General features: G+C 39.8%; 2 protein-coding genes across 2 annotated transcripts; one reads left to right on the top strand and one right to left on the bottom strand.

The window, feature by feature from the left end:
• The first annotated feature begins 559 nt into the window (after window positions 1-559).
• Window positions 560-2,770, top strand: LOC4345363 (bZIP transcription factor 44). The gene is made up of 2 exons (XM_015795581.3): window positions 560-1,460; window positions 2,203-2,770. Exons 1-2 carry the CDS (start codon window positions 1,260-1,262, stop codon window positions 2,542-2,544), a joined length of 543 nt encoding a protein of 180 aa, XP_015651067.1. The 5' UTR covers window positions 560-1,259; the 3' UTR covers window positions 2,545-2,770.
• An 18,240-nt stretch (window positions 2,771-21,010) lies between these two features.
• LOC112939883 (small polypeptide ROTUNDIFOLIA LIKE 2-like) lies at window positions 21,011-21,855 on the bottom strand. Its single transcript, XM_026027489.2, has one exon. It carries the CDS (start codon window positions 21,755-21,757, stop codon window positions 21,638-21,640), a length of 120 nt encoding a protein of 39 aa, XP_025883274.1. The 5' UTR covers window positions 21,758-21,855; the 3' UTR covers window positions 21,011-21,637.
• Between the last annotated feature and the right edge of the window lie 5,687 nt (window positions 21,856-27,542).

The raw sequence follows: 27,542 nt of genomic DNA on the forward strand, positions 1-27,542 counted from the left end.
TTTCTGATTGTAGAGGCAGGAAGTGGAAATCTTTCAAGATGTAAAAGTTATTATTAGTTAAATCAATGCAGAGCATGTGTTATGCTTTAGACACTGGACCACATTTTTGTCCCCCCAATTGGTAAAAACATTAAGACCTTTCTTGCAGAAAAAATAGATCTACCCCGGCGGTAGATATCCAATACTCTCTCTCTCTCTCTCTCTCTCTAAAAAGTAGTGAATACTCTGTTTCACACAGCATCATCTGGGAATGAATTGCTGAAAAATGTCACAACAGGTACTGTAAGTAACAAAGGGCCATGTTTCTCTAGAGCTAGCTTATGGAAACATTTGATTGAATAATCCTTATAAAAAATCATCCCAAGATGCCACAGAAGATTCTAATCCCACAGGCAACAGCCCACCATCAAGTTCTGCTTTTCTTCCCCATGTTTTTTTGCCCACTAACTCACTAGCCACCACTATCCATTACACCAATATAATATTTCTGTTTCTTCTTCTCTCACAAAACACTCCTTTTTTTCATCTATAAAAGAGCCCCTCTTCCCAAGCCTCAATTCCCTTTTCCCCTTCTCCCCTCCTTCCTCGCTAAGGTTCCCTTGCTTCAGCAGAACCCCTGCTGGGCATCCTCCTCTTTCAAAACATCCTTTGCTCTCCAACCACTTCATCTTGATGTTCTTAATCTCCTATAGTCTTTCCCTGTGCGAATTTTTTCTTTGAGAACCAAAGTTTCTTAGGGAAATTCTGTTGAATTTTTCCTTTGAGAACCAAGGTTTCTCGGGGAGACTCTGCTAAAATTTTTATCAACTAGCAAGTTGAAAATACATCATTGTACATATATTTTGTCTGCACATTTATATACAGTAGCAAAACCTGTTTGTAGAGGAAATTATTATAGTGTTTCTGGCTGGTTGATCCATGATAGATTAAACAAGGGGAGGTTGTGACTTGGTAGATGTCACCAATCCTCTCCGAGGTCATCCTCTCCGGATTTATGATCAGCTCGACGCTCCGGCGAGGCTCTCATCTTGTCCTCTCTTTCTCCGTCGTCTTCCTTTACTGGTTCTATGTCTTCTCAGTAACATCCTAGCTACTGTTCTCTTTTATTTGATCCATCCAATACCAGAGAATAGACCACCATATTCTACAAAATACTTCTCATTGGAAATTATAGCTTATAGACAAAACTGAGGGTGACAATACTGTAAGGTATTTTCCTGAGTGTTGCACTAAGGAGGGTACTCAGGACTTTTATTAGGATGACCCTGTCAGGTGGGACCCTGTCAAGCGGGATAACCTCTGGCTCAAGCCATGGGACCCGGAGCTCAGGGTCAGAGGGTGATATCCAGCTGCAGGTCCAAATGGACCTGAAGCGGAAAAGAAGGAAGGAATCAAACCGAGAGTCGGCAAAGAGGTCTAGGTTACGGAAACAACAGCACCTCGATGACCTTACCTCACAGGTATGTTTGAATTCCTTTTTTTCCCTATCTATATACATATATATATAATATGGTTGCATTTGTTATGTAGATTTTAATATGTTTGTAGTTCCTAGCTTTAATTAGTTTGCTTTATGGATTGAAGCTTGCACTCATGTGCAGGTGAATTTGATACACAAAAGCAAAATCAGATGAAAAAGGACACTTGAGCTGAAGGACTTGCTCAAGGAAACTCCAATAATGCACACGGTGCCCTTTTTTCAAGGGGCCCCAACTAATTGCTTCGTACATAATACTTGAAAAACATTAAACTCGCTATCACTTCCAAAGAAAAAGGTGATAGGCAACTAGTTACCAACAATTGCTCCCAACTGTCAAATCTGGAAATAAGAGCAAGCTCATCGAAATTTCTTGATGCCGATCAAGACCGGATCAAGCTTATGTTTTGCTCCGGAAATGTGAAGGCAAATTTCTATGAACTGTCAGATATCGCAAGAAACCTTCATCCAGAATTTCATTCATTTTTCCAGATTAATCGTACCAACAATAGTAGGAAAAGATTTCAGAATGTTGCTTGAACAAATTAGCAAAATAATACATACCAGTGTAACATAAATAAATAGCACAATTCACCAGATGCACATGGTAGATAGTAATTACTTGCACAATCTAAAATCTGTTCTGTTCATCACAGCTTCCTTCAGCAAATCCAAAAAAAAATGTTTATGTTAAAAAGGAATGTTATCTTGATTATATAAAATAGGTGAACCAGTTGAAGATGGAGAACCAGCAGCTCACCACAACATTGAACATGGTCACCCAAAGCTGTGCCTTCGCAGAGTCTCAGAACTCAGTGCTGCGCACTCAGATGATGGAGCTGGATAGCAGGCTATCAGCGCTCCGTGAGATAATCTTCTACATGAACAATGGAAACCAATCACCTTCTAATCCTACAATAGCAGCGACTACATACCCATCCACCACTACAATGACTGCAGCAACTACTGGCCATTACGATTATTATGATGTTTTCACTGCAAATGCATGGGGCTCAGGGATGCAAATGATGCAGCAGCCCATAGATCAGTTTCTGTACCAGTGCTAGCTAGCTTCTAGCCAGGAAGTCGATAGAGATAGTGGACCAAATTAAGAAACAGGGCATTGAGATATTGGGCGTGGTGAATGTTGTAGCTAGGTCCATATTAATTATATTGTGTCACCAGTGGTTGTTTATCTTTTGCTTTGATTTGTGATCGGTTGTGGGGGCAGGAAAAAAATGGTGTTGTACCTTTCTGCTGTTGGTGGTAAGAGGCCAAATGGCTATTGGAAAAGTATCAACTTGTCATTTGTCATTGTGTGAAGAGGTACCTCATGTTACCTCTTACGTGTATGAGACAATGAGAGGAAGGCGATGTTGTGGGAATCAACCTGGCAATCCAGCATCCCCTTGAAATCAATTGCCCCAAATTTCTACAAACACTCCAGGAGGAAGAAGAGGACAATCGCTGATGCCTCAGGAGGAGAGAATATATTCTCTACCACTGAGTTCGTACGAGTTCAGCAATATTGCCCCCCTCCCAGACACTGTTATTTCTGGAGGATTTTTCCCTTGTGTTTTTTTGGTTGCGGGTTTTATAGGAGGGACAAGGCGTACGGCTCTTGCACTAGAAGACGCTGACACGTGGGCCCATTGTCAAGCGGGGCCACATGTCATCCTTACAAGTAACATTTAACACAAAACATTCTTACTTATACAAAATCTTGTTTCCCCATGCGGTGCCCTGCCTCGCGTGCTATATATATGGCGTCCGTGCGCCGCACCACGGCACGGCGTACGTCGTCGTTGCGCGCCGCACCAGATCAAACAGTACACAGAGTGCCTTCGACCCTGCTCTGCTCAGGCGCCGTCACTGGAGTCCCTGTCAACCAGGAAGGCGTACCAAGCTTGAACAAGAGTACCTCGAGGACACCATAAGTCAGCGCGCGCGGCGTCGGCACCGCTCCTGCTCCGCCGTCCCTTCGGCAGCCGAGCTGACGAGTAGGTGCCGACGTCACCGGCCGCCAGGAACCCAGCGCCGGCCGGCTACCTCGTCCACGCCTGGCACCGGTTCTGCCTCAACGCCTGGCTCCGGCGCGTGGGCGATGGAGCGACGAGATTGGTTGGATGGCGTGGGGAGGTCGCGGAAATCGCACAAACACGGCTGCGAAGCGACGGATGCGGAAGACTTCGTGAGGCCGACGAATATAATGTGACCTATTTGCGCGCGCCGCGCTCGATCGATCGTAGGCCGAGGCGCCGAGCTAAGCTAGCCCGGCGCACGTACGGGGTCAGCAGCGTGGACGGTGAATCGCTCTACTGTGTAGCGCGCGCGTTTGGCTCGGGCATGCATGGACCATCATGAGGAGGAGGCACTAGTGTGCGAGTGGCGGGTACGGTGGTCTTGGCGCATGGCCGACGTCGGTATACGTACGTGCACGGGGTTGCAGAGCACGGCTGCACGAGGCGTGGCGCAATGCGTGCTGGCAAGGTGACGGTGTGGCCGCACGGCGCATGCGAGAGGTCTACACGACAACACACTGCCAACGCGGCGCGTGGCACGGTGCGATATGCACGGGAGTCGTGTCGCGCGCCTTGGCTAATTGGCTTGACTCAACCGGTGTCCGGTGGTGCAAGGGCTCGGATCGATCGGATGGCGTGTTGCCGTGCTGGCTTTGCGGCGCCGACGTGGGCTCGACCCGGTGCGGTGGCGGCTCACGGTCGCGGGGGCCGGCCGGTCGGCTTTGGTTGCTGCTCAGCTGGGCTAGGCGGCTTTGTCCTGTTCTACTTACTGGGCCGGCCTTTGCTCTGGTCGGTGGTGTTCATGTATTTACATGATTAATGCATTTCCGGTTAAGCTTCCACTCTCGAGTTTGTAGTTACTAAAATTTGATTCTTGTAATTATTGTTTTTGAACAATATTTATTGCATTGGGAATTGATTTTAATTAGTTCAACTTCCCAAAGATATCTGAATCTCCATTTATTTTAGTATATTATTCGGGTTCTTGTATTCCATTAGTATTTTGGGATTTGGGAATTATATAAAGGTTTTAATTCCTGGTTCCATGTTGTCAATAGAACTCTAGATGATACCCCGCGCATTGCTGCTAGATCTTATAGAAATGGCTTTTTTTAATGAAATATTGTAATGAAAAAATTAATAGAGTTGTATGATAGATTAGAAGATAAGTGTGTGAAGTGAAGAAAAGTTTACAAAATTGGTGATGAGCTGTGAGAAAACATAATTAGTGAGAACATTAGAAAGATAAAACTATCATCGATGGAACTTACCTCAATCTAGAAATGCTCTCAAACTATGTCTGAACTCTTTCATTTTAAATACAAACAAGTTTATTATGTCCAACAACGGACACATGGTTTGAGACATATGTACGTTCTAAAGTTGATAGTTGACATAAGATAAAAGAAGCAATTGATCGAGTGGATGTGGATTTTGTGCTTAAGGGCCATTTTGGTTTGGTGCCAATTCTTCCCTACTAATTCTTAGGTAGTTTTAAATAGTGCATGTTAGCATTTTGGATTGAAGCCAATTTTTGTCAAATCAATAGAGTGGAGCCAAATCTATACTATAAAAAATTTGCTTGTGCCAAAATTTACCTAAAGTTTGGTGCTACCAATATTTTGGTAGGGTTTCAAACCAAACAAGCCCTAAATTGTTGAATTATTAAAGAGAATTAGGAGCAGCAATTATATTAGAGTGAGTGATTACCTAACGGTTTCCGTAAGCATTAAGAAAGTGCTCATTGCTTAATCATGTATATTGTGCAATCAATACCAGGAATGGAGGAGATTGCTTATCAGTTAAGAAAGCGTTACGAAAAATGAGTTCGTAGCCAAATCAATAAGCTGATTCAAACTAAGTTTAGCCTTTTTCTTTAGTACTATCCCATTTTAAATAATATTTTATTATGAAAACATTGACCATTATTTTTTGAAATGATTAAATTAAAGTGAACAGAATTCCATGATTAGACATTACATTAACATAAAACATGGCATTCCTTTGAGTGTTTGAAAATGTTTTTCATAAACACTAATGGTTAGAGTTTAAAAGTAAATATTGTGTGTTGTAAGTTATTTAAAAATAGAGAGAAGTTTCTCGGACCATATTTGTGTGTAAGCTAGAGAGAAGTTTTCCCCTTAAAACAATAAATAATTAGGAAAAAATAATAAAAATTCTGCAACATAGATTTCCCTCATCTTCTTCTCTGTCGCGGCGCTATCATTGCATATCTTTGTTGACTCTAGGACATGTTTCTCGTGCGGTGCCTCCCTTTCAATGTTTTTTCCCCATGCCGTCAGATAAATCGATTATCGTCCCTATTTCCTAACCACTCCAATGAATCATCTTCATGTCCGAGGCTGGCCCAACATCCTTCGCCTCTTGTGCTGCTAAAGACGGCTCCACCACCCACCACCAGGCTTTCTATTCCTATGATCCCTCTCCAAGTGTTCATTTGTTTTTAAGGATTTTCAGAGAATTGTTGTGGGAATTAAAACCTTAGGAATTTTTCCTACATGCATCATTCATTTCATAACAATAGATCCTATCCAATTCCTAAAGATTTTATTTTTACAACCTAATTTAGTAGGATTTTTAGCATGAGGTGAGAGATCCAGAAAAATTCGTAAGGATTAGAGTGCATGTGACATTCTAATTCTTTACTTTTCCTATTCTTATGATTTACAAACCCTGTGAACCGAATAATCCCAAAATATGTCCTTGTAGTCAACCGTTTTCTTGCGCTGTCTGTCTTTGATGTGCTTATCGGATTTTGAGTCATCACATTATCATTCGAGAACAGGCTGTCGCCAATGAGTAATTTGTTCAGAATTTTTTTTTAGATAATGGATTTTCATTTGATAATTTAGTTGAGCTGAACCAAAATGAAAAGGTAAAACAATAGTTGTCCACAAGGTATGTAGTGTTTTCGTCTGTTGACTCTATTCTTCACTTAAACTTGGACGCATGCATGCCTTGCACGGGACTGCCAAACAAATTAACAAACGAGAGACAAACCTAGCGAATACCAGGATGCCTTGTCTCCCGGAAACGGCGCCATTTCAGAGGACTCGAGAGGATGGATCGATCTCCAGGGCTGACCTGAGTTTTCCGTAGCTAAGCTGTATGGAAAACAAACCTCGGATAGGACAGCCAGATGCTGGATTAAAGGTGTGTTTAGTTCACGCTAAAATTATAAATTTGATTGAAATTGGAACGATGTGATGTAAAAGTTAAAAGTTTATATGTGTAGAAAAGTTTTGATGTGATAGAAAAGTTAAAAGTTTAAAGAAAAAAATTGAAACTAAACTCGGTCTAAAACTAGACTTGCTCGTCGAGGCACAGAGAGCGTCGCAACTGATCCCAAGGGCTCTGGAACGACAGTCGACAGGGCCACGGTACGGCCGCTGGCGAGCGCAGAAGCGGACGAGACATCGCGAGCGTGCAAGCGGCGACATGCGCGCGCACGAGGGGCACGCACACGTGCGTGTGCGCGCGCCTCCCGGCGGTCGTCGCGCCTAGCCCGGATGGGACGATATACCGGGCGGAGCTAGCTGGTGGTTTCTAATTTGGCGCTGTGCAGGCGCAGGCAGCAACAAGCATACCGTGTGCCTAAAGACCGACAGTGATGCCAAAACCAAACGATGGCAACATATATTCAAAGGAGGATACCGGTACTAGCTGGTAGACAATACTTCCTCCGTCCAAAAAAAATTCAACTTGTGGAGTTTGAATTTTGTCCCATAAAAAACCAATTTCTACCTTCATACCCAACATCAGCACGTAAAACGAGAAGTTTTCTTCCTTAAATATCATTTACCTACCTATCATTATTACTACTTTTACCAATAATGAGAGGCATTTTTTTTACCAATAATGAGAGGCATTTTGGTCATTTTTACTTGATGTTTTATGGGACGGAGGGACTACATGTTATTTTTAGACACTATGCCACGACAATTGAGACAACAAAATCTTTGACAATTAAACCAAAATATTACTCGCTCCGTTTCAAATTAAACCAAAATAATACTCCCTCTGTTTTGGGTTATAAGATATTTTGACTTTTAGTTTTATTAAATTAATAATTAAATATATTTTTATAATAAATTTATCTTGGTCAAAAATATTATTATTATTTTCTATAAACTTGGTCAAACTTGAGGTAGTTTGACTTCGATCAAAGTCAAAACATATTATAACTTGAAATGGAGGGAGTAATTTCTTATTTCTATTATTATTTTTCTTTCTTTCACCCTAATGCAATCAAGTTTTCATCTAGAGCAATTTCACAGTTATTTAGGAGGTACCATGAGATACCATTTTTTCTATTGTAAATTTGATACCTAGTTACTATAAGGTACCAAATTTTGTTGTTAAGCCGATATTATCCATATCAACGATGTTTTATCTCTTTTTTTCTCTATCTTCCATATTAGTAACACTAGTACACAAACCGCTCTAGGTGCCGGTTGGGAACCGGCAATTGGTGCCCGTTTCCCAGCCAGCACCAATTGGTCGGGACCAATGTCATTAGGTCATTGGTGCATGTCATACAACCGACACCTTTGTGCTCTCTCGATTCAAAAAAGAAGAAGTCGGCTCCAAGCCGAGCCGAGCCAAAATCAAATCCATCAAATATCACAACAATGACATCAATAATCCCTAATCCAATCTATCACCAATCATAGATGAACAACAATCCTATCTAGTTTGTATGATATCAACAAATATATGTACAACTACATTAATTTAACACTTCGAGAAAACTCTCATGATAATAGATATATCAACATCTAAGTCCTATAAGGGGTGGATCCAAGCCCTAATCCATCATCTGGGAACTAAGATGAAAGGCCCATGGAGCACTTTGTGATTTTACCATATAAACTTGGGCTAAAACTCTAATGGTCTTGGTCCATTTATTGATCTGTCACTCTATATATGTATGTATGTATGTATGTATATCTCACGCATTGATGGATATGTATTTGGATATATTTATATTTATGTATTCATATCTATATTTGTATCTATATCTATACCAATAAATATTTTGATATATCTAAATCTATCTATATCTATATCAATAAATGTCATTTATATATTTCTGGATCAATAAGTGTATCTAAATCTACCTATATCTACATCTATGATGATTGTGCTCTACAAGAAGAACCACACCTTAATATATCTACATCTACATTGATATTTGTATCCATATCTTACATATGTTTTTATATCTGTATCTGTATCTGATGCATTGATGTATATGTATATGTATATATTTATATTTATGTACTCATATCTATATTTGTATCTCTATCTATATCAATAAATGCACTATATATATTGCATATAAATCTATCTATATATCTATATCAATAAATCTCATTTATATATTTCTTCATCAATAAGTGTATCGAAATCTACCTATATCTACATCTATGCTATTGTGCTCTCCAAGAAGAATCTCATAATATAACATCTACATTGATATTTGTATATATATCTTATGTATATTATTTATATCTGTATCTGTATTTTAACTGTGCATGTATTTCTGCCTCAATAATGTATATAAATCTATCGGTATCTACATGTATACTAATTGTACCCTCCGAGAATAATCACGCATTAAATATATACATGTACTCGATTTGTCCATATGTGTTTATAAATGTTATTTTATCCGTATCTCTTTCTTAATCTTTGAATTAAGAAAAATACCTAAATTGAGGCTCCAAAACAAGTACAACTTGGTACTCATAAATTTCGAACTAAGTTAAAAAACATAGATCATAAAGAAATGTAATTGACACTCCAAATATCTATTAATTCAATACAACGACTTTATGAGTGAATTTCATCAAATTTTAGTTGTTATATTTTAAGTTGCCCAGAACCACCTAGAACCAGGTATAAAGGCTATAAATTTTCACAAAACTACACCATTACATTCTAATTTGGAAATTATGAATTACTTGTTTGAAAACTAATTTAGGATTCAGCGACAACTTACAACCATATATAGTTTTTAATTATAGATTGCAGAATTCTTCAGTTTAAAAAAGAAATTGAGAAAACAAATGTAAAAGTTGTTCTACATATAATTTAGCAAGCACTAATAGTACTCTGCCGAGTAAATTTCAGAAAACTGCAAAGTTAGTGATGAAACTATCAACTTGGTGTAACATTAGCGGGCAATTTTGAGTAATTGCAATAGAAGTGAAATATACTGTTGTTCCTTAAAGTTGCATGGTGGTATCACTTGGGTCCCTGATATTGTAAAACACATATTTAGGTCCGTAATCTTGGTTCAATGTTTCATAGCAGGTCCAAACTTCCTTTGATCGTGACTACTGCTCTACACTATCACATATTTTCCATTTGACCACCTCAGCGGGAGGATAGGTTAAGATGGCGGTAGTGAACCAATGTAACTATTGCAAAACTGCAGTTTTCTTACCGCACCAATGTTTCGGACACCATGGGCCCACATGTCATACCCATGATAGCTAGGGTGAGATATTGTGATACATGAAACTGGAGGACTTAACTTTCTGGCCTATAAACCTTAGATCATATGCATAATTGCATATTCCAAACTGATATTATGTGTATTGAACAACATATCCATTTTTTTTCGGACCTAACGAGCATATAGAAACATTTGAACAGGAAGCAGTAATCATATAACCAGATTATAGCTGCTTGACTTCATCTGTTGCAATTGGTCATATATGACCCAAAATAGCAGGTTTCAACACAGTTTAATCAGGAATTAAGCCCACACAATCTAATACAAAAGGGACCTGTTGATAAATCATCACGATGAGCGGGACTTGGCTAATTTCGCCACGAGATGCTCCAGTAATCACGCATGTGTAGAGAGAAGGTGCCTAAATCAAACCAAGGTGAATTAGAAGGTGAGGATTTGCAACAAATCTTCTTATAGGGCGGCATCTCAAACTCAGAGTTATATTTGGGGTGGTTTTTGCAATTTTCCCTTAATTATATATGCCATGACTTATTTATGTTATCGGCACCTCATGTAAATGCTCTAAGCTAGCTAGCTCTATATTCCATATGTGCTATAGTGAATCCTATCTACTATGCCGGATTTATTGTAAAATCATAGAAAGAAATGACGTACGAAATTATATACATAGGCGTACATTTATCCTTATATATATCTGCACGCCATATTAATTCCAGTTTGCCTAAAATTGGTACCTATAAGGCATTTTTCGTCCACCGGAGCCATTTTGGACGGGAGAAAATTAACAACTAGCTAGCACCTATAAGCACTACAAGAGCTTAGGCCTTCTATGACTAATTAATTGTGACAATTACAGCCTTTTTCTTGTCATTGTACCCCTTATATGACACACTAGTGACAAAATAGCTATAGTCATTGAATCCCTGTCATTATCCTCCTTCTGTGACTAATAGACCCAATTGTCATTAATCGTAGTGACAATTGCATGCTTGTCACTGGTCTGTGACAACGGTATTTGTCACTATATTTGTCATAATACATTAGATGGGATGCTAACAATTGTCTAGTCATCTGACGTGGCATATGACATGGCGTGTGACATGGCATGTGGAGTATGACAAAAATAATTGTCACAAAAACGAATTTGGCCCATTTATAACATGGGCTGGTTTTACAATTATAATTCAAATAAGCCTAACTAGCCCATGGGCCAGCCAACCAATTTTGGACCATTTCTCAACAGCCTTTTTATTTTTTTCATGTAAGCCCAGTAGTATTTCAGCCCATTTTACAGCTGATATTGCAGCCCAAGCTCATTTAAAGAATCATCATAAATAATAAACAACTTATAATTTTATAACAAAAATAATTAGACATCCAAACAGATCATTTCCTCCAAAATTAATGGTTCATACAGCCATATAATTGTACATATAATAGTTCTAAACATTCACCATCCATACAAATGAATCACAACAAAATACGTCCACCAAAGTCCTACAAGTCCAACAGATCACCAGGTCACTAATCAGTAATACCAAACATACATCCATCAAAATCATTCTAGTCAAGGCAACAACAGATGGCAACTTCCAATCATCGCCTGTTCACCAACTGCAGCAACCACTCCACTTACAGCTTCAGTCATGGCACCAATAGCATACACAAGTTGAAATGGGGTGCCGAACACACATGTTGAAATGTAGAAAAAATATAGTTTATATAAAATGTTGGAGCCCGATAGACTAAACATGCCCATTAAATTTGAGCCCACCAAATTCAATCCAATTTCTGATACCAGAGGCACAGAGCTGATGCGCTAGTCAACTAGAGGAAGAGAAGCATAGGCAGCTGTTCATTACCTTACCTGCAGGGGAAGGCCATTGCGTTCCGCTGGAATCGAAGCGAAGGCTGCAGGGCTAGGGACGAACAACCGAGGTGACGAGCGCCGGAGCGGGAGCGGGAGGCCAGCCAGGAGCACCGGAGTGGGAGCGGGAGGCTGGTCGCTGGGCTGGCTGAGAGCACCAGAGCGGAGACGGCGGCGGAACCCGCATCCTGCCGTGCATGGCAACTTTGCAGATAACAGATCAACACAAAGAGTGACAGATATAAGTGCTAAAATCAATTAAGTCACATAATATTAAGGAGAACACATGGCAACTTGCATTATGGTGAAGACAACTGTGGTGAGTTCAGAAAAGAATTGATCAAAATGCTAGCATCAAAAGGCAGCAGCAAAGAAGTGGTATAGGCTATAACAGAGTGAAATTCCTTCTCCCTAGGATGGAAAGAGCAGTTGGTCACCCTAACTATCTAGTAAGCACTCCAATGACAAACCAAACTGTACACTATATGGGTGTAATAGACTACTAAATATTTGTAGATGATGAAGATCCTTTTCAAGTGTTGTTTCAATGCAAATTTGTGTCTAATGGCTCAAGTTGTGCTGAAATAATCATTGTTCTATTTAACCTCAAGAGCTTAAGATAACTAGATAAGATCAATATTGTGCTACTATTTCTAGTTAAATAGGCAGAGCATAATATAGAGGCAAGAGTCAGGGCGTATACCCGAGCTCGCCGCCGCCGCTCGCCACCGCGCCGGATCCGCCGCGCCCGACCTCGCCGCCACCACCCGCCGCCGTCGTCGTCGCCGAGGTCGTCATCGCCGTGGGGAGGTCGTCGTCACCGCGCCGGATCCGCCGCGCCCGACCTCGCCGCCACCACCCGCCGCCGTCGTCGTCGCCGAGGTCGTCATCGCCGTGGGGAGGTCGTCGTCACCGCGCCCGAGCTCGCCGCCGCCGCTCGCCACCGCGCCGGATCCGCCGCGCCCGACCTTGCCGCCGCCGCCCGCCGCCGCCGTCGTCGCCGCGGGGAGGTCGTCGTCGCCGCGCCCGAGCTGGATCCGCCGTGCCGCCACCGGATCCCCCGCTCCCGCCGCCGGCCGCCCCCGCTCCCGCCGCCCACTCCCGCCGCCGGATCCGGGCGGGACGAGGCCCGCGTCGCCGCCCCCTCGTCGTCGTCGTCGGGGTCGGCGCCGCCCACTCGTCGTCGTCGTCGGGGTCGGCGCCGCCGCGGAGGGGGCAGCCCGAGCGACGGGGACGACGTGGCGGCCGCCAGCCGCCGGCACGCGCACGCCGCCCACGCGCCGAGAGAGGAAGAGAAAGAGAGGGAGAGGAGAGAAAGAGTGAGAGAGAGAGAGGAAGGAGAGGAGTGAGGAGAAGGGGAAAATATCAGGGGGGAGAGAGGGGGGAGGAAAGATGAAATATTTTGAAGTGGCGAGGAGGGAAAATTTTTATTTGAAATTTCGAATCAATTTTTATGGCACTAAATTAACTCGTATAAAAAAGTTGTAAAAAACAAATTTGTATAACTTATTTAGATCTACCATTTTTCTTTTTGTCATTTCTCCATCCGAGTTTGATTAGACTATATAAAATTTGAATTTTAAATTATGACAACTTCAAACAATATTTTCAAATAATAAATGATTTCAACTGAAAAAGTCATCAACAACAAAGTTGTATAACTTATCAAGATTTACAACTTTTGTTTTGGTCATTTTTCTATATGACTTTTTGTTGAACAGTATGAATTTGAATTTCAAATTACGACAGCTTCAAACAATATTTACAAGTAATAAATGATTTCAACTGAAAAAGTAATCAATAACAAAGTGGTATAACTCATCAAGATCTATAACTTTTATTTGGGTCATTTCTTCATTTGACAAAGCGATTTGTAACATTATTTACAAATTTTACATATCTCTTATATAGTTTATAAACTATAAGAGAGATATGTAAAATTTGTGAACAATGTTACTATCACTTTATTGGATGAAGAAATGACCCAAATAAAAGTTATAGATGTTAATGAGTTATACAACTTTGTTATTGATGACTTTTTCAGTTGAAATCATTTAGTATTTCAAAATATTATTTGAAGTTGTCATAATTTGAAATTCAAATTCAAATTATTGAAAAAGAGTCATATTGCAAAATGACCAAAACAAAAGTTGTAGATATTGATGAGTTATACAACTTTGTTATTGATGACTTTTTCAGTTGAAATCATTTAATATTTAAAGATGTTATTTGAAGTTGTCGTAATTTGAAATTCAAATTTTATATAGGTCAATCAAACTCCGATGGAGAAATAACTAAAATAAGATAGGTAGATCTCAATAAATTATACAACTTTGTTTTGGACAACTTTTTCACATAAGTTTATTTATTATGATAAAATTCGATTCGAAGGTTTAATATTTTGAAATTAATTGAAAGGAGGGAAGCAAAATGGACTTCTCGGCGAGGGAGAAGCAAAAGGGCTAGCCCATAGCTTCATTCCATCTCTGTTTAACCCTTTTTTTCTTTTTATTTTATTATACTATTGTGAAGTAACACACAAAAGACATAATAAATCAACTTTTATGAAAAAGTTGTAAAAACAAAGTTGTAGAACTTATTGAGATATACCATTTTAGTTTTGGTCATTTCTCTATCTGAGTTTTATTGAACTATATAAAATTTGAATTTCAAATTATGACAACTTCAAACAATATTTTTAAATATTAAATGATTTCAACTGAAAAAGTCATAAACAACAAAGTTGTATAAATCATTAATATCTACAACTTTTGTTTTGGTCATTTTGCTATATGACTCTGTTTCAATAATTTGAATTTGAATTTCAAATTATGACAATTTAAACAACATTTTCAAATACTAAATGATTTCAAATGAAAAAGTCATAAACATCAAGGTTGTATAATTCATCAAGATCTATAATTTTTATTTTGGTCATTTTTCATCCGACAAAGCAATTTGTAACATGGGAGTGTGTGTTTCCCAGTGTGTAAAATGTACAAGATGAAAAGAATCAATAATTACACAGCAACGGAAGAGTAGCTCAGTGGTTTGTCCTGGGAAGCCAGTCAGCCAGAGGGCGTGGGTTCGATCCCTCCTCATTGCAAGAAGCGCTACATTTTTATTCTTTTCCAGTTAATATTCTAACTTACACATGGGTCCCACATGTCCACCTAGACATGCTCACGTGGCTGTGCCAAGGTGTTCCTTTTTTTAAAAAAATGAATTTTAAATTATGACAATCATATTCATTCACTTTCGTAATGAACTATTGTCACAAAAAATGGGAAAGGCACATGGTGACATTTGTTTATGACTAAATTACAACTTAGTCACAAACGCTTGTCATCCAAAGAAAAATTGTCATAAACGCATCACTACTGTGACTAAAATGTGTTTTGTCATATGAAATTTATCATAAAAGACCAAATTTCTTGTAGTGAAGGTTTTATAGGTACTGGTTGTAGACAAAGTTGGTATTGGTTACGAGCCAGCACCTATAAGCCCCGTCCCCTCCTTAAACGGTCCTCAATTTGTTAAGAACTGGGACTTTTGTCAACATAAATCTTCTTTTTTCTCCACGCATGCCCAATGACCTAGGGCGGCCACCCGGGCTGGTCAGGCTGATGTTTAATAGGATTTGAGTGTTTTTTAGTAAATTGGGAAACAATCATAGCAAACACCTATTGGCATATGTGTCTGTTTTTATGATAAACCGATATGTATGGTATGCTATGACGAGGGTGCTGTTTTTAACATGAACTGGCATATCTATATGGCATATATAGAATGGGGGCACCAACAATATCACATATATAGGTACCAGTTACAAAATTGGCAGTAATGACCCGGGTCATTAGTTCCGTATAATTGGTGTCAGTACCTTTGGTCCTTCTGAAACCGGTACTAATGTGCCTTCGTGAGCTAGTGCATATCAGTATGTCCAAGAGACTGATCCAACATATCTTGAGATTGACGAAGTTATCGTAGACGTATGGTTGTAAACGGAGTATGTCATCTACGATTGAAAGAATGATTAGCCGTAAATGTGAGACCCTGTATGAGTAGATTTCATCACAAGAAACTAGCTGATTGAGCTATGCTTACTTCTATATTTACAACGAGATTTTTAGTGCTCTATCTACTTTATATTCCAACTAGGAAGGTAGCCCGCGCATTCGCACGGGCATGCTTGTTATTTCTTTTCGAAAACAGGTCTAACAAAATGAATTTAAATTAAAATTATGTATTTCCCTTCTTAATTGAATGCTCATTGTTTATTTTTTCTTAAAAAATCTTAAGAAACTTTAATTTCTCATAAATATAGTTTTCTACCATCCTGCTGTCTTTAATTTATTGATTTTGTATTGATACCTTAGAAGCTTATACATGCAAGTTGTGGAATTTAGTAAATTCGTTTAATTATCATTGACATTCATTTATTGATGTGTCAAAGCGAAATATGGCTTGTATGTAGAGAAGCATAAAAAAATTAAAAAAGAATAAAATATCGTTAGGACATAAAATGAGTTTTTTCCCCTATAGCCAAGGGAGTAGATTGATTCAATACTACCTTTGCGGATTAAGTGCTTCACTAAAATAGTTCTCTCTATAAAAGTTTCAATGCTATCTTGTGGGTTAAGTACTCCACTAAAATAGTTGTGTAAAAACATTACAAAAGTTGTTTCTAAAGGTGACCCATGAGTCTGAGCCAAGCTCGTCACATAGGAGGGTGCACATTTGAGGAACATGTGAAAAGAATGCCCATGGAGATCATTTGTTTATGAGTGCGATGAATACAATTGTTCATTCAATTAAAAAGTTGGATAAGTGGCTTAAAGTTGACATTTTACATTGATTGATTATGAAAGTAATGGTACATACAAATCTTTGTGCCCGTATAACTATTTGCCAACGATCAATAGAACTTGATAGTTACTTTCGGTGTTCCTTTTAGTATGTAGCAAATTGGCTACATATTTTACAACTTACTGTATCTTTGGTGAGATGCACCTGCTATTTTTTTCTATATGTTGGCTAGATTGTTTCATTGTTATTAATCGATACCTTGGGTGCATGTGACACTATATATATTTCAAACAAAAAAGCCTTCTCGGGTCTAAATTGATTTTGCAGTGTGGGAGACAATTCATTTGTTCCGTGCACTGTGGTATGATTGTTGTCATGATTTAAATATTTTTGCTCTAAAATTTATGATTAAACATTAGAAATTTACGTGATCCAAACGATCACTGTTTGTGATTTTATGTTAGCTAACGTGCATTGGGCATTTAGTGACAATATTTATATTGCATAATCTTAAATGTGAAGCCTACCATGCTTACCCTATTTTATCTTTTTTGTTTGAAAGAATTAGCCATTTATACAATCATGGTAGTTTGAATACTAAATAGTTTTTATCTTTTAAGTTTCTAAAATAATTGGTAGATAAAGCTCTTAGCTCGGTCATCTGTGATATACACCTGTACTCCCAAGCTAATTTGGCCCCTATCACACATGTAGTCACAAGCTAATTTGGCCCCCATGCTGATGGTGTTCCCATTAATGTCGATGGGGGCAAAACTGTGACCGATCAGGAGTCTTAAACGTTTCTAGGATGTTCACGTGGTGGTTTGAGAGTTTTTTTAGGAGGTTTAATGGACTTTTAGTATATAATAGATAAATATAATTATATTATTTTGACTTACCATAGTTTTAGAATGCGGGGAATAATTTTTTTTAACACCACTCATAGTTAAGTTTATTTTACTTTTACCGTTGTTGATCTAATTTAATTATTGTGAATACGTTGATAAAAATATATATGATTATTTTTTCATATTTTTTATATTTATCTAAATGACACATATAAAAGTCAGAAATTATAACCAAAATGTGACTTTTTTGAAAGTTGAAATATAATGAATATGATCTTTAACCATATATTTAGTCATAAATTATCTAACGATATAAACAGATAAAAAATATCAATTTAGATTTGTGGTTTCTAACCAACATTGCATAAAAATAGGAATAAGAGAGGGAACAGATAAAGAGAAAAAGAGGGACCGCGGATAACATACCGTACTTACGACTCCATGCGCACTAAAATTTTTAATTACATGAAAAGATATGTACTTATTATGAGTATTGTGCATATCTAATGTGATGAAAAGATATGTTCGAGAGCGATGAATTCTAGACTACCAAGAGCGATGAATTCTACCACCATGCAGAAAGATGCGGTGTTTTTTTTTCTTTTTCATGGAGATAATTACAAATAATCCACAACTTTGCACGACAAAGGCGCATGCACATAATTCTGGTGCTCATAACAATCATATGCGTATACTGATAGAATATGCAACAACAGTAGAGCTAATTAAGTCGTTTTACCGGACAGGGAGTCAGCAATGCCATTGGCAACGCAATACGCCACGGACTGTATGGTGATCATGGGGTTGATGCCCACTGCGGTGGGCAGCACGCTGTCATTGCACACATACAGCTGCTCCGCCTCCCAGCTCTCGCCATGGGCGTCGACGGTGCCGTTGCCCACCGTGGTGCCCATCCGGCAGCAACCCATGTGGTGCATCGAGCAGAAGAGGCCCCACGTCTCTTTTAGAGATTGATCTAATGGTTAAAAATATTGGGTCCACCGGATTAAATGAAATTCAATAGTTTTTGCCTTTTTCTAAGAGATTTTAAGAATTTCTCTAATTTATCAGAGTGCCACGTGGTGGCTTAGGAGCATTTATAGGGTATACGTGGCAGCTTAGAAGCGTTTGTAGAAAGTTTCATGGACTTTTAATGTATAATATTATGTACCAAAACATGGTCAATACGGATCAAACAAAAAAAATCAAATATGTTAAAAAATATTTAGCCATCTAATTATTGATTTTTTTTAACTCTTTAGCTAGAAAACTGAGAGAGGAAGTGAGGAAAGCGGAGACTTATCATCTGTTAGGTCATATGCGTAATTCATCAAAACTACACGTGTCATAGATGATCTTACTTCTTTGATGGATTATCCCTACAGACATATCTCAAACATTCTACGTTTTGATCCGTTCATTAGTATGAGAGCTATCATAAATGATTTGTCATGGATGGCTTCGCTTAAGCGTGTCATAAATTGAATGTGTAGATTGGCTTAAAAAAGTAATTATTTATTTATGTCACCAAGATCATTCATATATAAATTAAAGTTCCACGTAAAAATAGATCTAATAATTTTTATAGTAACAAATTATGGTGCATAACCTTAATAAAAAAATAAAAAAGAAAGAGAATACTGAGTGGGAGGAGCAGATGTGGTGGTTCGTACGTTTTATACGTACCTGTAGCTCCAAGAGAAAAGGGTGATCGGATCGGTGGATTTAATATAATGGTTAGTATTACCGGGTAAACTGTTTTAACTTAAAAATAAACGGTTAGATATTTTTCTTTTTTTCTCAGAAATTATTAGAGCGTCACGTGGCGGTTTAGAAGCTTTTGTAGGAATCCCACATGGTGGTTTGAGAGCGTTTGTAGAAAGTTTAATCGACCTTTAGTATATAATATATAATAATATATTTATTTTTTGGCTAGACAATTCCTCAAATTTACATTGCACGGGCTATAATATTGTTACTATAGGATTCCTCGACTTATGAGTGTTTATAGAGTGCCATGCTAAATCATATTGGTTGCTTGCGTTGTGAACAAAAGTTACTGGATCTACCTTGGTGCAAGTGAACTTAGGGGTCATCCGATGGCTTAGCTGAGCCCTTAATTAGTTGATGTCGTTTCATATCAGAAACGAAACAACTTGGAAGTTTGAACGGGATTTTTCTTAAATAAAAAACAGCAAAAGTAGTTTGCAGATCAAAGTTTGAACCAAATCTTAATTGATAAATTGCACCGGAGCAGTATATGTTTGGGGACTCAAGAGTTTGGTTGGATCCACATCGATGGACTCATGGTACTCACGGCTGTTTTTGTGGCGCAGATCTTCTGGTGCGGGGCGATCACCAGTGAAAGAGGTCGACGTATATGTAGTCATTGTTTCGTCGCGCGTGCAGAACGTAAGGCTCACGTAGCACGTTCTTTTTTCTATATATAAATCTAAGCGATTATCAGGGACAACAGATCACCGAGGGATTACTGTTTCTTTTTCATAAATATGATCTAACGGTGTAAAATAATGGGTCCACCAGTTTAAGTGAAAACCGAAGGCTAGATGTTTTGTTTTTTATTAGAATTTCTAGGGATTTCTCTAATTTATTAGAGCGCCACTTGGCGGTTTAGGAGCGTTTGTAGGAAGTTTCATGGACTTTTAGTATATAATAGAAGATAGATAGATAGATAGATAGATAGATAGATAGATAGAAGATAGATAGATAGATAGATAGATAGATATAAGTTACACAAATAATAAAAACCACTTGAGATGCCTTGGATAAAAATTGAACATGATTTATTTAATGAGGGTTTCTATCTAATTAGACATCTGCGTTGGCACCTTAATCAGACTATATATATCATTTTTCTGTTCCCTTGAATCCATGAAGTAATACAAATGATTTACAATAAGATCATTATATTCGTCGGCATTTGACTTATTTTCTTCTCGAGAAAACTCACCCAGAATCCTCTAAAATCACGAATGAGTACAAAACTACCCCCGATGCTCTACTTCTTAAAATTATTACCAAATTAATTAAGAATGCTCTCGGTATCTGGGTCAGAGGACACGTATAAGCCTTCTACTCGTTGGATCTGCCAAAGTTGCTTCGTCTTTGTGGATGACTATGTTACTTTCACCGATGCCAAAGTCTTGAATAATTTAACTCTGCAAATCTAAAGATTGGTCTGCAAGAAAAGCACAAACAATGTTCAAGATGTGGATCAAGATTTGTCGAACAAACAATGGGTTTGTAAGAATTTTTATAGAGGACAGCTAGGGAGCTAATTTTCTGTATGTCTTCTTTTGAACGTTCAAAATGGAATTAACATAACATTAAATAGTAGTGCAATCAATAGTAGTTTGTAGCAATGCGAGTACGTGACAAAGCTCTTGTGTTAGGGGAAAATGAGCAAAAAGAAGATATTATTACCTTAATAAGTCCTTAACTCATCAATCTTTACATTGCGCAGACTGAAAAGGAAATTTTATTATAGAACCATAATTTAGCGTTCAAGATCACTTTGATACAACATAATTGTGAAAGCTAGCACCCTTGTGTGCCTTGACTACGGACAAATTAGGATTAAATCCCACAAGGTTTAAACCCTTCTTCCAACACATAAAACACTTAAAGACACATAGAAACAGCTCATCAAGCCATGCATCAGCACGAGAACCCCATCAACTTGTAGTCGTTTTAATCGTCTTATCTTCCTCAAAGTCATATGATCGACGAGTAGTCGAGTCCATCAAGAAATGAAATGCAGTGGTTGTTGTATACCGGCCTTCTCCATTTGTTGAAGAGAATGGGAGCATCAACATTAGAGCCAAGCACCTTCTCTCAAACCCTTGTCTCTAAACAAAGAGGCAAAGGAAAAAAGATTCAAAAGTGAAATTACCAATCGATCGATCCCTCCTAAAACGCGAGCACGGGAACAATACATGCATGGATGCACCTATGCATGTACATATCAGTCATGCTGCCGGAATCTGAAGCCCTACCAAAATGGCAGGCCAAAAAAGATCCAAAACAGGAGGGATCAATCGATTAGAACAACGATTGATCGATCTGCCATGCGTTTGCACGGAAGATCGATCAATCACTCCAACGGAGAAGCATGACAACGCATCGGCGGATTATGTAGAGCTTGGCTCTCTTCTCCTTGAGAGCCTTGTTCAGCCTCCCCATCTGCTTCACCTGGCTCACAACCTTCATAGCTTGATAATTGGTATTGATACCAAAAAACAAAGAAGGTTTTGGTTGAGGATGTATTGAAGCTAACTCAGCTTGTCTCTGAAGACCTAGCTAGCCCTAGCTGTGGCTAGGAAAGAAGCCAGGGTCTTTATATAGAGACTGAGGAGAAGGAGATCAGGGAGGTCCAAGAAAGATGTCATATATCACAGGACCATCATACCCCCCACATGGAAAAACCCAAGAAGCTTGCTCATGGACTAGGAGGCACCCCCTGATAAGATAGATTATCATGCTCTTATTCTATTGGCTCCATGCTTAGGAGATACCAAAAGAAAATAATAATCTACAGATGGCCATCCCAGATTAGAGAATTACAATGAAGTTAAAGCAGGTTACAAGATAGATTGGACAGCTGGCCATCCTTGCATGTAATAAAGTTAGGGGAGATGCATGAATGCATTTTGTTTTAGTCCCTCCAGGAAATGGGCCTCTAATCTCGATAAGATCTCTGCAACAGTGCAAAGAATGGATGAAACTTCCAGGAAGGCTGTAATATGTGTGATTGACGGTGCGTGAATATAGAGAGCAATATCTATGCCATGCCTTTTGATTTTACTAAATTAATTGGGTTAACGCTATGTTGGGATATCAATTCAACCATATACAATTACTGGCATCAGTAACAGAAGTACATTATTGTTTCAGACAGCACAATGTTCAACCTGTGTAGAGCGTTCATTTTCTTTCCGAGAAACACAGTACGCCCACAACTTGTGTACACTCACTCCTATATAAACGCACACACGCACACTCTACCCCTATGAGCACCTTCGAAAGACTAGACCAGCATATATTGAGATTAACGAAATCCAAATACACAGTATACCCACAACGTGTATACATTCACCCCTATACCTATGTGCACTTTTGAAAGACTGGACCAGCTAGCATATCTTGAGATTGTCGAAGTAACGACGGGCGCCTCCCTATTGAGGGATACATAGCCTACCACTGAAAGAATAATTAGCCGTTGAATGCAAGCACCCGTGTCAAATCTAGGGTTTGAACTTGGGTGGGTTGTTTCAAAAAAAACTAACCAATTGAGCTACACTCACTTCGCACAAATTTTCATTTTAATATAGATAGGCTAGCTAGAATTATTATATATCGCACCCAGTGTGACACACACACACTGTAGAACATCCATTATGATGCAAGACTAAAAAGTTTTACTCGTGTATTTGTGTACCAGGTATACCCACGAGTAGTTTTAGTCAAAGGTACATAACTCTCCCCGCAAAAAAAAAAGGTACATAACTCAACAGAAAGGCGCAAAGCTCATTTATAAATTGGAAAACCACATAGTACTACCACTTAAGATAAAATACTTCTATTTTCTATAAAACATATGGTAAAATACTCAACCTTTTTCTTAAAAAAGAAAAATCTTATGTGATGGTAGTATATTGTTATGGATGATTTTGTTACGACCAGATAGTGATATGCGGTTACCAAAAACCTTCATATGTGCAAACATCACAATGACAATATATCACACATATATGGTTCTTACAGTGGTTATAAAAATATCTTTGAAAAAAAAAACTATGACAAAATTGTGGTAAATTAACCATTTTTTTTAGGGAAAAATTAACCATTCTGTGGTTAGATGTCTAGAGATCCTCGAGGATAAGCAATGGTAGTGCTAGATATTGGTATTACTGACTAATCACCGAGTACCTAATAATCATCGTGTGGCTGCAAGTAAAAAAAAAAAAAACAAATCACTTCTCTCGTGCTGCTTATTTTCAGATTATTTAGTCTGAAATGATCATTATGGTATGATAACGGTGAATATTTTTAGTACAAATGGACTACTATGGGAAGGTAATGATTTACATCTCAAATCCCCTTTTTGCCTTCTTACTCATATGCATGCCCAAATACACTGGATGTGGCCAAGGCCAATCTTAGGAAACTATAAGTTACTTAACTACAATCTTTACAAGATAAACATTCTTTGTTGCTGAAATGTTAATCCTTTGACTGTCGATGTGGATGTTTACTCCCTTCACTCTCAAATTGACGTTATTTCTTTTATCAGAACGTGTGTGCAGAGCAACTTTCAGTTGTTTAATTTCCAACTATAAGAGATACTAATTAAAACACTTCTGTATTATAATATTTTATTGGTTTTACTAATGCTTCCAATGAGAAAAATGTAATTAAGGTCATCCATAACTAAGACCATAGAAAATTAAAGAAATATACTATAAGAAAGTATATACATAACAACTAATTGACAGCAAAATAGTATATATGGGCTTGCATGAAAGTATATATTCAAGATCGATAAGATGTGATCCTGAAGTATTAACGACAAAATAAGCTAATATTGTTCAACTATTGTCCAGCATCAGAAGCAAAGGTTTCCTTCTCAAGCGTGTAATACTGCATGATCAGCAGTCAAGGACAAACGATATGGTCAACAGACACTAAGACACAGATGCCTCATATAATTAATATCTCAACAGGGGATGCATCTTGCCAACCTTCACTCTCACAATTTGCCCCTGATGTGAATAAATATTCCCTTTGCAAAAATTCATACTCCTGTCGTCTTTCGATGCATATGTATATAGAATTCCTTGATGTTGATATCAAATGATACGTGTCAGTTTCCTTGGGCTTGTGATGGTTTTGTGAGATGCTTCTCTGCAAATTAAGGCTCGGCCTGCCGGCCTAATTGAAAAAGGATTCACGGTGTAATGCATTTTTTTTTCTTGATTTTTAACCTATATGAAGTATAATAAGGGAACAAGACAATGTAAGCAAGAGAATAATATAGTGCAAATTAATTAGCACATATCATGATCAGAAACTACAAGAAAACTCTCTATATTCTATTAGTCAATCGACAGTGTTGTGATCTACGCGATAGGCTGGTAATGTTATCATTTACCAATTGCACAAGGATCCGATGAAGAGTATGCACACATCTATCTTTCGTGTTTTGCGTATGTGCTCGAAGCAAAATGCATGTGTGGTTATGAGCCAGCACTGACACTGATGGAGAAACCATCTTTGGTCGGTCGACCAAATTCCACAATAGTCCCGGTTTCATTAAAAAACGGGATTAAAAACGATTTTTAGTCTTGGTTAAAAAAAATTTGATCCTTAGTCCCACTAAAGATGATTTTTAGTTCCGGTTCATCCTCTGTCAGAGGCATGTCAGGAGGCCGAGGATCTTTACTCCCGGCTGATACTACCAACCGGGACTAAAGATTACCACTTTAGTCCCGGTTGGTAGTACCAACCGGGAGTAAAGATCATTTAGATCTTTAGTCCCGGTTGGTAATATCAAACGGAACTAAAATTCAACATAGTATATAATCCCTATTCCTTATCCTCTCCTCCACCATCACAACCACTTCCTCACCCACAGATCGATCCTCCTCTCTTCTCCCCTCCACTCTCCTCCCCTTCCTCCTCCCTCCCCTGGAGACGGATGAGGCCGCTCCTCCTTCCTTTCCCTTTCCTCCTCCCTCCCCTCCTCCTCCTTCCTTCCTCTTCCTCCTCCCTCCCCTCCTCCTCCTTCCTTCCTCTTCCTCCTCCCTCCCCTAGAGACGGATGAGGCCGCTGATGAGGCCGCGCCACACGGATGCGGTGGACGGACGGACGCGCAGGCGTCTCTTTTTTTTATATATTTTGTGATTCACTAAGATGTAATTTTGTGATTCATTGTATGGATTTGAGATGTATAATCTATGATGTATTTGATTTGTGTGTAATTTTTTTAGGATTTGTGATGTTTTAGATTTGTGTGTATAAGTAACTTTAAGATTTGTGATGTGGATTTGGGATTTGTGATGTGGATTTGAGATGTTACTTTATTTGGGATTTGGGGTTTGATTTGGGATGTGCATGCCATCCGATTCGGGAGAAAATAAAAAAAGTAACAAAAAAAAGTACCATCCGGGATTGTCCCTATCCTCTCTTTAGTCCCGGTTGGTGTTATTAACCGGGACTAAAGAGAGATCTTTACTCCCGGTTATTTCGTCCGGGACTAAAGATAGCGATCTTTAGTCCCGGATTCGTAGTCCCGGTTAGGAAACCGGGACTATAGGGGATTATAAAACGGGAGTAAAGACAGTTTCTCCACCAGTGTGAGGTCCACCCAAGTTCCAAGCGAGGCTAAAACGGGATCATTATTATCACAAACAACTTATAGGTGCCAGTTGAAAATGGAATATATGTGCCAGTTTTTCAACCGGAGCTAATTAAGCGGCACCAACGTACGCTGCATCTGCATTGGTGCTAGAAATTCACTACTAGAAAAAGCATTTTCCCAAGCGGTCAAAATTGATTTTTGCAGGCGAAGGGTTGGACCGCCAGTAGCTCAACGACTGCGAAAATCATCTATTTTTGCAGCCGGGGCAATAGCCCGCCTACGAAAATCCATTCAAAAAAACAAAAAAAAAAACTCACGGGCGGCGGGCCGCCGCTGCCGCCCTCCTCTGGCGTCGCCGCGCCGGGCGGGAGGGGAGGGGAGGGAGCCACGCCGGTCGTCGTCGTCGCCTCCGCCATCATTGCGCCGTCGCCGCCGCCACTGCCCCGTGCCGTAGCCGCCGCCGCCGGTCTCCCCCCTCCCTCCTCCGGCCAGATCTGGGAGGGAGGGGGGAGGGGAGCCGCCGCCGGGCCGCATCGTCGTCGCCGTAGTCGCCGCCGCCGGCCTCCCCCTTCCCTCCTCCGGCCAGATCTGGGAGGGAGGGGGGAGGGGAGCCGCCGCCCCGCGCCGTCGCCGCCGCCGCCGCCCCGTGCCATCGTCGCCGTAGTCACCGCCGCCGGTCTCCCCCCTCCCTCCTCCAACCAGATCTGGGAGGGAGGGGGGAGGGGAGCCACCGCCGGGCCGCATCGTCGCTGCCTCCGCCGGACGCCACTGCCGCCGCCGCCCCACCGCCTTCCGCGCGGCCCCGCGCGCGTAGCTGCCGTGGGAGAGGGTGAGGGCCCGAGGGGAGGAGAAGTGAGGGGAGGGGAGGGGAGGGGAGGAGAGGGTGAGGATTTGGGACTTAGAGAAAAATCTACTCCTATTCCAGTCTATTTATATTCAAGTCTATTTTCGCAGGCGGACGGTAGATTTCACCCTGATTTATATTTTTGTAGGCGGTCATTTGGCTCTAAGGGTTATGTCCGCCTGCGAAAATAAGACCCCCACGTCGCGAAAAATGCTTTTTCTAGTAGTGATTCCGTGATTAAAAAAATGAGCCGTCTTGAGTTGAGCCAACCCAATGTTCATCCACAAATAGTCCATTTGATTATATTCTTCTTCCACAAAGGTCCAATAGAAACAAAATGGAATTCACAAGTTCATCCACAAGTTAATACATCATATAAAATCAGCATCGACACATCCAAACACAATCAACATAGGCACATGCACAAGAAGAAATTCCAACATCTGCTACTCACCCGGGAAGATGATCAGGACGACATTGCTGGAGGTCATGGTTGCTCAAGTCTGCCACCATTTGCTAGAAACCACCGCCGTCACTCATGCCATCTGTTGTCCACCGTGAATCACACCCAAGAAGCCCCCGTCCGCACGCGAGGACATTGCCATCGGAGGCTGTGGTGGATTAATCTAGCCACCCCTGAGCTTGGGGCAGCTGGATCTGATGGCTATCATGGTCCACGTCGTAGGATCTAGCGGTTGGAGACCTAGTAACAGAAGAGGGAGAAGGGGGATTCCCCCAACGTGTAGAGTAGGAGGTGGGGCGGCGGAGGTCGTGGCAGCTAGGGTCGTTGC

The sequence above is a fragment of the Oryza sativa genome, chromosome 8 (assembly GCF_034140825.1).
Source record: "Oryza sativa Japonica Group chromosome 8, ASM3414082v1".
In the NCBI taxonomy this organism is placed as follows: domain Eukaryota; kingdom Viridiplantae; phylum Streptophyta; class Magnoliopsida; order Poales; family Poaceae; genus Oryza; species Oryza sativa.

Coding starts and splice junctions, on each gene's coding strand:
- LOC4345363 (XM_015795581.3), top strand. CDS start 1,260: ATGACCCTGTCAGGTGGGACCCTGTCAAGCGGGATAACCTCTGGCTCA. Junction 1,461..2,202: donor TCGATGACCTTACCTCACAG/GTATGTTTGAAT, acceptor TATATAAAATAG/GTGAACCAGTTGAAGATGGA.
- LOC112939883 (XM_026027489.2), bottom strand. CDS start 21,757: ATGAAGGTTGTGAGCCAGGTGAAGCAGATGGGGAGGCTGAACAAGGCT.